This window comes from Fulmarus glacialis, unplaced genomic scaffold, assembly GCF_000690835.1.
Source record: "Fulmarus glacialis isolate BGI_N327 unplaced genomic scaffold, ASM69083v1 scaffold44157, whole genome shotgun sequence".
NCBI classification, from domain to species: domain Eukaryota; kingdom Metazoa; phylum Chordata; class Aves; order Procellariiformes; family Procellariidae; genus Fulmarus; species Fulmarus glacialis.
Window position 1 is genome coordinate 1 of NW_009224635.1, and position 11,433 is coordinate 11,433.

General features: G+C 38.4%; 1 protein-coding gene across 1 annotated transcript; it reads left to right on the forward strand.

Moving 5' to 3' along the window:
* Positions 1 to 75: 75 nt before the first annotated feature.
* ECD (ecdysoneless homolog (Drosophila)) lies at positions 76 to 10,212 on the forward strand (the record flags this gene model as incomplete). Its single annotated transcript, XM_009582195.1, has 11 exons — positions 76 to 165; positions 1,848 to 2,026; positions 2,766 to 2,958; positions 3,844 to 3,972; positions 4,473 to 4,598; positions 5,550 to 5,635; positions 6,422 to 6,528; positions 7,398 to 7,575; positions 8,967 to 9,034; positions 9,163 to 9,389; positions 9,997 to 10,212. Coding segments are annotated over 11 exons (1,599 nt in total), but the record flags the coding sequence as incomplete, so codon positions are not given.
* Between the last annotated feature and the right edge of the window lie 1,221 nt (positions 10,213 to 11,433).

Below are 11,433 nucleotides of genomic sequence, written 5' to 3' on the forward strand. Positions count from 1 at the left end.
AAAAAAAAAAAATGCAGACATGAGTTTATTTATTGTGCTGTGCGACACTGGTAAAAAACCCATTTCTCCTTGGCCAGGATCGATGACAACGATGGGGAGTTTCTCTTGATAGAAGCAGCTGATTTTCTCCCAAAGTGGCTGAATCCTGAGAACAGTGACAACAGGGTGAGTAAAACTTCTGTACCAGTTGGCAAGTGGCTCACAATGGCCTTTTACTTACGACTTTTCTCTTGCACCTCTATCTAGCCAAGCGGCCTGACTGCCACTGAAGATCCAGAGTGCTCTCTATCCCTTACTAACGAAGAAGCTTCTGGTCAGGGCTCAAGACTTGTTTTAATTAACAGCATGTTTTTTTCAGCACAGTCTGTTTTCATTATGGTTTTGATGAGCTGCTTTATGCTTGTTGTGGATGTTGAATGAGAGACTTGACCACTGGAAACCTCTGATACTCCGTTCCGCTCTGTGTGCGCTTGCAGAATGCGAGTCTGTCCTGAGAAACTGCTGTAGGGATATCTGGAAATTGTTAGAGGTATCAAGTGGTTCTTCTAGAATTGGTTTGTTGATGGAAGGAACAAAGAGAACGTTCTTATACTAGTATGTTCTTGTACTAATGGCAAAACTATGGCAACTATGGCAAAAATATGGAGACTGCAGACCTGCCTGCTAGGCTGTGAGTGTGTGTTGTTCAGCTAGATCTGACTCTTGCACATAAATCATTCTTTAAGAGTTGTTCCATAATGCAGAGCTGACTGAACTTTTTAAACTTGCTACTCATGGTGGCAAATGTGAAGGCAGTGAAGCTGTCGTGCTATTGATTGATCTATAAAATCAGTAAGTTTGGCCAGCTTTCCATTTGCTAGGTTATTGGAGTGCAGGGAAAGCTTGGGTAACGTGGGAACTATGGAACGTATTTGGCAGTGTAATACAAACATACCATTGCTCTCCTCAGGAGCACTCTTGGATCCACCTGAGCTTTCCAGCTCTGCTATGGCCACTTGGATTTTTTCTGCCATATTCTTGAGTGCTCAGGCATGAGGGTTTGCTGCCCTCAGACTGGGGAATGCTCAAGACTGGAGTGTTGCTGACTCTACAAGGAGACAGGCTGGGTCTGGCATAGGTGAATTAATGAGCGGACTCCTTCACCCAGAGTCTGCAGCCGGTTCTCCTCGCTGTGGGTGATTGCTGGTAGCTACGTCACTGAGTTTCTTGGCAACGGATTTAAACGGAAAGAACTTACTTTTTCATTAGCAAAGATTTGTTTAATTTTTTTTTCCTACCACAAGATTCTTAAAAAGAAAAGGGGTGGAACACAACACAAAAATTAATTGCAAGCCTGTATGTGGACTATCAGCACTATATTTTCCTTCCGTTTGAAGGAACGGATGGAGTGAGAGCGTTGATAATGTTACATTCAGTTTTTTTCTTAGGATCAGGAACCAACAGAGGTCACTTGTAGCCTCTGAAATAATGCTTTTTAGTCCCTGTCCCATTCTTCAGCAGTTAGGTTATGCTGTCTAATTCTCCTGAAGCAAATCTCTAGTTGAAGAGAAACTTTTGGTATTACTGTTACTAAGGAAACAAGATATGTTTGAGCAAATTCATCGCAGTTAAAATAGGGGTTTTTATTTACTAGTTGAATCATGATCTCTGGCATCTATATTTACCCTATCTCCCATTTAAAAAAAAAAAAAAGAAAAAAAACCCCAGCTGTTTCTCTCTTATTTTTCTATTTGTACTTCAGTATTTTCTGTGTTTAAACAAATACATTCATATATGAAATGAAATTTTGCATTGTTTAGTGTATGACTGTTCTTATCCCGCCTGATGAGAATGTTACTGTCTGTCAGGTGTTCTTTTACAAAGGAGAACTGCACATCATTCCGCTGTCAGAGACTCACGAGCAGGAAGGTGACGTATCTGCTGCCAGTCCAACAATCTCGCAGGCATTAATGCTGTTATCCCGCCGTTCGGAGGAGTTCCTGGCCGCAGAACCCATTAGAACAGCAGTGTATAAACGCATCAGTGGGTATGTGGGTGTTTTATTTTGGTCTTCTGCAACAATAAGTTGTGATTCTGGGCTGTCTGGGGTACTTTCTTGTAGTCAATCGTTTTCCTGTTAGATGTGATAAAGTTGCTTCCTTTTCAGAAACCACCAGCTAGAGTTTTTTCTGTGGCATTCTTCTAAAGAGGGGGACCAATGTCCTGTAGGCTGTACTGTGATCTGCAGGCTCTAAAAGTGATTCGCTGCTATGATGCCACACCTGACAATGACAAGAGTTATCCTTCCTTCACATCCTTCTTGTACTGAAAAATCTGAAAGTTCTGTGAGCCCTTAGGAGCCCTTTGCGGGGGCAGAAAGAGTTGCAAACTAAAATGTAGAACTAGCACGCTTTTTGGAGCATCAGCCTGTCACAGGTGTGTTTTTTTTTGCAAGGATTTGACAGCGCGAGCCAGATGACTTCTACTCTTGGTGTGGTGAAGGATACTGTATAGCTGGACATGTTGGTCAAGTTCACAGTGATTCATCTTACCAATGTGGGGATTAAATTTGTATTAGCCATGTATATTTGTATATATGTATATATATATAAACAGACATTCCAGGTGTTAGGTTAGCTGAGCTTTAACTTTAGTTTGGAATACTATTCTGGCACTTGGCCCATAATATAGATTAATATTAAAGTGAAAATGGGAATAATAATTAAAAAGGAGTGGTTTGGGCTTGCAGTACACTTAATACACTATGTTGCTATTGTACGATACAGGTATCCTGAGAAAATTCAGGCCTCGTTTCACCGAGCCCACTGCTACCTTCCGGCAGGCATTGCGGCAGTGCTGAGGCAGCGCCCTTCGTTGGTGGCTGCAGCAGTCCAGGCCTTTTACCTGCGAGATCCTGTAGATTTACGAGCATGTCGCTCTTTTCGAAATTTCCCTCCAGACGAGCGTGTGATGACTGTAGTAAGTGATCCTTCTAATGCAACATGTCACTTAATTAGGTTCTGTAGCTGATGGAGGTTCTGTGGTCAAGTGATATAAATATGTGGATTTAATTTTTAAAATAGCATGTTTTCTGATTTATTTTTTTCTTTTGACGCTAGACATGAATTTCCAGTTTGTTACGTTAATAGCTTTTTTGCCTTCAGATTGACATGGCTGGACTTTCAAATGGCTAATCATGAGATGAGTGCTTCTGAAATCAGAGGTTACTGCTAATAGTTCCTCTGCTGAAGTGCTTGCTAAGTAAATTGATCTAGTTCTGTGATCACAGCGTTTGACAGCACTGCCAGCCAACATAAGGAGTTGCTCTTAACTACCCCTAGCTGTTCATTCCAAGGCTTTTCATCTTCTCAGCTGTGCTTACACAGCTCTGTGAAAGCTATTTCATGAAGTGTTTTATGAGCATTGTCCAAACAGTATTGTATCTGATACGTTTGCATTACAGAGTTATACCCCTAGACTCCTGAAAATAAGCTTTGGAGTCAAATCTTAGACTTCTAGACTGTTTTTGAAATCTCAGCTTTGGTTTCATTAATTGAAAAGAGCCCTTACATTTTTCAAAATATACCTTGTTGGCATGAATACTGAGGATTTTTTTAATGTATTTAGACTGAATTAAGTTCATGTTTATTTAGACATGTCAACTTGGAATATACTTTGTAAGATCTGAAAAGCAACATATCTTAGGCAAATGTATCTAAGATGTATTTTGAATACAATCTCAGGTATTGTCTGTAGTATGGGTGCTTTAAAACAAAATTTAGATGAGACTGGTGGAAAGTTGATGCCTGTACACAACACAGTCACACTGCAGTAAGTGTTTTTCTTTTGCTCTGGCTTTTTCAGGTTACTTTCACAAAGTGTTTATATGCACAGCTGGTGCAGCAGAAGTTTGTTCCGGATAGACGCAGTGGATACACACTGCCCCTCCCATCTCACCCTCAGTACAAAGCCTATGAACTGGGCATGAAACTGGTAATTATTTTTTATGTGTTTTGTACTTGGTCTTTAGTTTGCTTGTTTACGTATGTCCGAGAAATTACTCTTTGCTTGTAAGTTGCCTGCTTGTACAGAAAAATGCGAGCAAATTCGCAGTTAACCATTTTTCTGGAAGTACAATATCATGGGAGTTTTCTTTTACAGAATAGAGCACTCTTGTACTTCCATGGATTATAAATACAGGTAAAGTCGTCATGCTTATGTGAGGAGTAGCTTGTGCACTGCAGATCTGTCTTCTAGGTTGCTTTGCCCATGTAGAGAAACTTTGCAAAGTCAAAATGATCCATTATTGCTGCAGAAAGACAGATTCCAACTTCCAAAGCGAGATACTGCTGCCTGACATATAATTGGGTTTGGCACCTACTTCTCAAATGGCAGCATCAGGAGCTCGATGATAGTTCTTTATGCAGACATTTAAAGGTGCACTTAAATTTGTCACATCTTGAGAACCTCTTCTTGTTGCCTCTCTTATACAGGCTCATGGCTTTGAAATTTTGTGCTCCAAGTGCAGTAAAGTATCTCCTGATTCCAAGAGAAATGTGTTAAGCGGTCCCCTGTGGGAGAGATTCCTCAGCAGCCTGAAGGAAAAAAATTATTTCAAGGTGAAGTAGTGTGTCTGTGTGTCTTTTAACATTCCAAGAAAAACATGGTTTAGCTCTTAAACTTGTGTAAGTAGTTACAGCAGGGCAAGAAATCTAATGCTTCTGTCTATGGAAAATGAATGAATGTCTTTAAAGGATATATGTGCAGTTTGTTCCCCTCTGAAATTAATTCATTTCTTTTGGAAATTAAGAAGGAAAAAGCAGGATTTGGGGATGAATTGATTTCATCTAAAGAAAGAGGAAATACACTTGAATAAAGGAAACCACAATATGGTTGTGTGTCAGTATAACTGTTTTCACTGTTTTACATTTCATTTGCATGCCTCTAGAATTAAATATTCTTAAAGATCTGTACTTAACACCCATGGACCTATCTGGGCCCGTGTAAGTGTGTTTTTTGTCTGTGTGGGTTTTGTGGGTTTTGTTTGTTTTTTTCGGTTTTTTTAAAGATGCCTTTGACTTATTTGAAGTTTATAAATTGGACATAAATTGACTACTTGTTTGAAGGTTATAAAATTGGACAACTCTATCGGAATGCTTAGGTCAATATCTTTTAAATGTAGGAAAAAGGGAATATTCTTACGGTACTGCAATGCCACTTCTGTGGATAGTTCCCAAACACCAAGAGATACATTCACAGTTCCTGTACAATTGTAACCTGGGCATGGTAAATCCACTGTGTTGTGGGAATCATAGTATTGTCTTTGATTGTTTTTAGTGTACACCATATGATACTGCAGCATAAGACTTCAATTTGTATTTGACTGTGAAAACACCTTATGCCCGTTTCCTGTATTCTGTTCCAAGTATACATGGCAAAGCAGTATTACTTGTTTTGATTTTCTCAGGACTAAATTTCTGTGTGACAAATCGTCATCGTTATGAAGCCTGACTGTAAAAAGGAAGGGGAGGGAGAATTGTTTATTCATACTTGTGACTTGCATTAAATAGGGAGAAATGGAAGGATCTGCTAAGTACTTGGAACTGTTGCATATGGCAGAAGATTACTTCCAGCAATCTGTTACCAAGCCAGGAAGGTAAGAGCTACTTGAAATTCATGAGTAATCATACACAGTACCTACAAGTACTTTAACTTACCGTTTTTAATACTTGTTACAAAAAAACTGAATCCTTTTCTCCATTGTACACTTAACATAGGTGCTGTGGCTAGGACATATGGGTATTAATTCCTCCAGAATACTCTTTACTAATAGAAGTTATTGCTTGAGTAACTATTTATCTTGGTTTTGTAAAATGCTAAGCTATTCCAAGTGGGTTAAGAGGTGACTGAAAAGCATCATTTGGTTGGTTGGCTATAGAAAGTGTTTAGAAGTTTCATTGAAAAGCAATCCCAGTGAATAATAAATACGGAGTAATCTGCCCCCTTTACTCAAGCCAGGCAGCTGGCTGTAGATTTCTCCAAAAGATCAAATCCAAAAAATAAATCATTACAAAAATATCTGAGGGTTTGCCAGCTTATAGTATCTTGACTGTTACTTGCTTGAATTTCCAGTCTGTGCTCCTTGGGATCTGGCAATCCTAATGTTTACCAAGACAAAATAAATACAAAGAACAAAGGAAACATGAGAAGTGGGCTTTGGAGCCATCAACAAGGAATTACAGTAATTGATTGTGTCTTGTTGGCTAATACTATCTGTGTAGTATTCTGGTACTTCCCCCAAATTCAGTTATCTTTTTGACATATTTGCACAGAAGGAATAATGAGGAACTTGAGTGGAAACCTGCATGTAGAGTGTGTGATGCCATTGGCATTGTAATGCTAGTAAAAATCCATTTCAGTAAATTGAGTTTTTTTCTTCTAGCTCTGTTGAAGTGAGCCCAGGTGATGAAATCTTGACATTGCTACAGACAACAACCATTGATTTGAAGGAATTTAAGAGAGAAGCAGCTTGTCTTCCTCCAGAGGATGGTGAGCAGGATGGGGGGGTGGACTCTTCCTATCACAAATTATTATTTGTGGGGGGGAGAGGGTGAATGTTCACAGCAATGTACCAGTCTGTATCTACATAGTTTGTCTCCTGTCCTGTGACTGCTAGAGGTGTTATTCATGGGCCGTCATTTAAGATTGAGGCAGCCAGTTCATTTGTATAAGCCACAAAGCTTGGGGCTGTGAATTGGCAAAATACGCAGTCCAGTTTCTGTTTGATACCAAGAGATCCGTAACACCATGCACACTTACACCGGCTCAAGTACTTTGTGTCAACTGTCTACCAGACAGAAAGTATTTAAATATTTTATAATAATAAACCGATTCCAATACTGACAATACAAAGTTAATTATTATCTGGTCTACTCTGATGGCCAACGTAAGACCAGCATAAACTTTATATAATAGGGTTTTTTTCCACTCATTTGACAGAAATGTAGTTGTTGCCAGTGTGCAGTACAGGTCACATCTGTATTTCTGGATGATGCAGTAGCACACAGATCCAACATTCAGTGTTAATGACCATAGCTGAAGATTGGATTGGCTCTCCCTTTATAGCGTAAGCCTTTTCTTCCTTCATTTAGTGGCAAAAGGATTATCTGTGACTAGAACAATATCTGCTAGCTTGAAGCTGCATATAAAGCAGAGTTGTAAAGTACTAAAACAAAATCTGAACTCTATTTTTCTCAGCCTCTCACTGCCTTATACCCCGTGTTACCCAGTATTGGCATGAAAACTTAATAGTACAAAAGTAAACTACAAAATGCTAGCAGTAGTCTCAACCATCTGGATTGGGACTTGTGGTCTAACAGACTTGTGCAGAGTGACAAGTATGTCCTATATTCTTTCAGATGACAGTTGGCTGGAGATTACACCAGATGATCTAGATCAGATGCTGAAGGAGGCAAGAAATGAGTCCCTTCCTTCCTCAAATGAGGAAGAGCAGAAATATGACTTGGAAGCAGTTGCTGAAAGTATGAAGGCTTTTGTATCCAAAGTCTCAACACATGAAGGAGCAGAAATGCCATGGTAGTAGTATTTTTAAGTTCGGTGTCTGGTGTGGAATGTGTTTTCATTCTGCCGCAGCCCTTTGGTTGATTCTCTAATGCAGAGAATCAAAGTTTGAAAGTGTTCTACTTAGCAGAGGCCTGAAACAAACCATGTTAGTAGTGAATATGTAGTTGCTTTTAAACCAACTTGGTGACCACTCTGACACTGGTGGAAGTAAAAATGCTGGAAGTTGCACTCTTTTCCAGCACTCTTACTTAGTTTGGTTTTGTGGTTTTTAAAATTTTTTTAACCCTTCTAAGTTGAAGGCTTACTGTTGTTCGTTACCATAGTTCTTAACATGAAGATGTTACTGAAATGTACATCTCAAGTTCATTTGTGCTGAAATTCTTCTACCATGAAGGACTAACTATTCAGACTGCTAAGGTGCTTCTGATGAGGCTGTGCAGAAACAAAAATTAAACTTAAGTTGAGGGAATCTGTCTCTCTGAATTAAGACTGTTGATTTTTGTGGTACAGCTGTGTTTAAATTTCCTGTAGATTAATATTTTGAATATACTGGGCCTGTTTTTGCACTACCGCAGCACATACTGTACACCTAGAAGCAGGAGAAAAGAAACACTGTGGATCCCTCTCATTGTTCCCAACAGTGGAAGAAATGTGCTAACTGGAGATACTTAACTATTTAGACAACAGCAGAATGCCACTAGATTAATTGTTGGAGTTAAGAAAGTGTGTGTGAATGTTGTGTGGACCGGCCTTTAATTTTAAAAAACAAAAGGGTTAGGTAGTAGCATATTATCCAGGTTCTTTTTAATAGCTTTAATACTGAGAAAATAATGCTGTGTAAGCTGTATCAAGCGTATAGGGGTCTACTCAATTTATGCTCTTAACTGTTTGATTCTTTTTAATTAGTGTTAGTGTCAATGTCTGAGTTACAATGTAGCTTTTTTTAGTTATTTAAAGAATAAAAAACAAAAACCCAACAAAAAAAAAGGCAAACCACTGAGCCTTAAGAGAGACCAGAAGGAAGCCTTTAGTGTTCTTTCTAGGCAGGAGACCACAGAGATTCTCAGCTTTTTAAATCTTTGTCTAAGGTATAACACCACCACTTTGTTCCAGAAGGATTTAGGCATGGTTATTTTGGTTGTCTTTAGTGTGATTTTTGTTTGACCACGACAAGCAAAGTTGTTGGTTTTATTTTCTCTTTCATGCCAGGAATTCCTCCACTTGCTGGTTCATTTCTAATTCATACAGGCCTCAGTCTTCTAAGCACTTCCAAGACCGTCAGTTTGAATGTCCCAACTTTAATCTAGGCTTGAGAGAAATCAGTATGCCATATGGTTTATGCCTGTGTCAGGCTTATGCAAGCATAAAAACTTTATTTATTTAAAAATATTTTTATATTTCAGGTCATCTGATGAATCCCATGTTACCTTTGATGTAGATTCTTTTACAAAAGCATTAGACAGAATTTTAGGTGAGATTGCTTCTTTGTTTCTTTTGTCAAAATATCTCATGGTTATTTGGCTTCCCTGGGTTTCCTTATCACCCATGGGCACTGCGCTTATTGGTTTGCTATCAGTACTGACACAAAATAATACATAGGGGCAGACTCAGAAGAGCTAGATTCTGATGATCTGGATGAAGAGGAGGAGTTTGACTTCTCAGATGATGATGATGATGATGAAGACTTAGATGCTGAAAATCAAAGGCAAGACCAGAAGGTGTCGCCTAATGAGCTTATAGGCAGTCTCAAGTCATATATGAATGAGATGGACCGAGAACTGGCACATACCAATGTTGGTAAAAGTTTCACCACCCAAAAGAAAGCGGTAAGTATGCCTTGAGTTCTAGTTTGTAGCATAATAGTTTTGAGAGCTGTAGTAGGAAAGAGGAAATATGCTAAAATTGGTCATTCTGAGTAATGTGATCAAAAACTTCATGTGCTAACTAATTATTAAAAAAAAAAAAAAATCCCACGTGCAAGCAAAATGTGCTGCAGTTGCACCATGGTATATTTTTTTGAAAAAAAACTTAGCTAAGCTTTAACTTGCACATCGTTTCCAAGACTTAGTTTCATTTCCCTGTTTTACCCTGTTTTAGTAGTAAGGCAAGCAGCTGCAGCTTGACTTCTTGAGTTCCTGTAGCAGATTACTCCCATAGGAAACTGAGCCAGGACTCAGTAACCCTCTCTGTCCTTCTCTTGGAACTTAATCTGTATGATGGAAAGTGATGATTTTTAACTGGCATGAGCATTTGGTGACTAAATTCCTGTCTGTCAAGACAGTGTGGAACGTACTGAACTTTCTTGGCTGCAGAACTGTTTCCTTGTTTCTTTTCTCTTGTGGTTTGTCTCTTTTTGTTTTTTTTCTTTTTTTCTTTGTTTTTTTAAACCCGTTCATACAATTTGATAAAACTTTCTCTTTATACTTACTATAGGCAAGTTCTGTTAATGCAACTACATCTCAAAATGCCGGCCCTGATTCCGGAGCTGAAGATACTGAGTTGACACCAGTTGATGTGGATATGAACCTAGTAGCTAACCTGCTTGAATCCTATAGTGCCCAGTCTGGACTGGCAGGACCCACCTCTAACATTTTACAGAGCATGGGAGTGTATTTACCTGAAAATGCAGATTATGGTGGCTCTAATAAGGTAGCAACAGAATAAAACACTGTCTTAATTGAGACGACAGGGCTGATTGAGAAATGAAGCACAGAAAGACTAGCAGCATTTGGAAGGAAAGACAAAAGGTTTGAATTGAAAGCATTTTATGCATTAGTTATGTGTGACTTTAAAGATGCAAAGTGAATTTACCTGCAAAAGCCGTCTGGATACTATCCTGGATAGAAATTGGATTTTTCCAGTGCTAACGTATTTTCAGAAAACTGAAAAGTGATGCTGTGACTTGAATGAAACTTTTATTATAAAACCTGTCTTCAGTTTTCCAAATCAACAATGCAATTTGCCCTATTTCTAAAATGTCCTTTTATCCATTACTAGGCGGTTTCAATATCTGGAAAGCAGTTCATGTTCTGAAAATGCTCCTGCCTTCAGGGGGAGATGGAGGAATACCATATCATAGCAACAGTGTTCTCTTGTGGATTTGGGAACGCTGGTTAAATGTTCAGCACACACTTAATCGCTTTTCCAAAAGTACAATGCTTCATTGTAAGAACTTCTGATAATTACTGTAAGAATCTGTTCTTTATTAACCAGGAGGATTTGAAGAGCAATTGGATTGAATATGTAAATATTGGCTATACGTATTTTTTGAATTTATTTAAATAAAAGCAGAAATACAACTTGATTACTGGAGATTATTTTTTTTTTTCTTTGAAGGTATGCACAACTTCCTCAGTGCAGTATCGGAAGTTCTTGGAGTTAAAGCATTTTCATAATTGGGCATTTTTTGAATTCCGTTATTGCTGAATGTTGGTATCATGCCAGCAGTAGCTGTATACGAGCCCAGGCTGAACAATTTAGTTTTGTTTTTCAGTGAAAATGTAGCTGGAAGGTGTTCAGCATGGAATGAAAAATCTATTCTAGACATGAAGACTTAGTTTTAACAAGATAAATTTGAAATAAAATATGTAGAAATTCTTTTTACAGACAGCAAGAACGCAGTCCTGCCAGATCTGAATCGGTTTCTACAAGTCTTGTCTTTATTTTTTCTTCCACACAACAATTAATCAGGTGTCTTAAGTGGTAGAAGAGAAGCTTATTGGTTGAGTTTTTGGGTTTTGTTTGGTTGGTTTTTTTAAACATACTCAGAAAAATAGTATTCAATGATACAAAAGCCTAATTGATCCTGAAGGCATACCTAATTGCTTTTAAGAGGCTGAATAATAATAATAATGATATAAATTATTACTG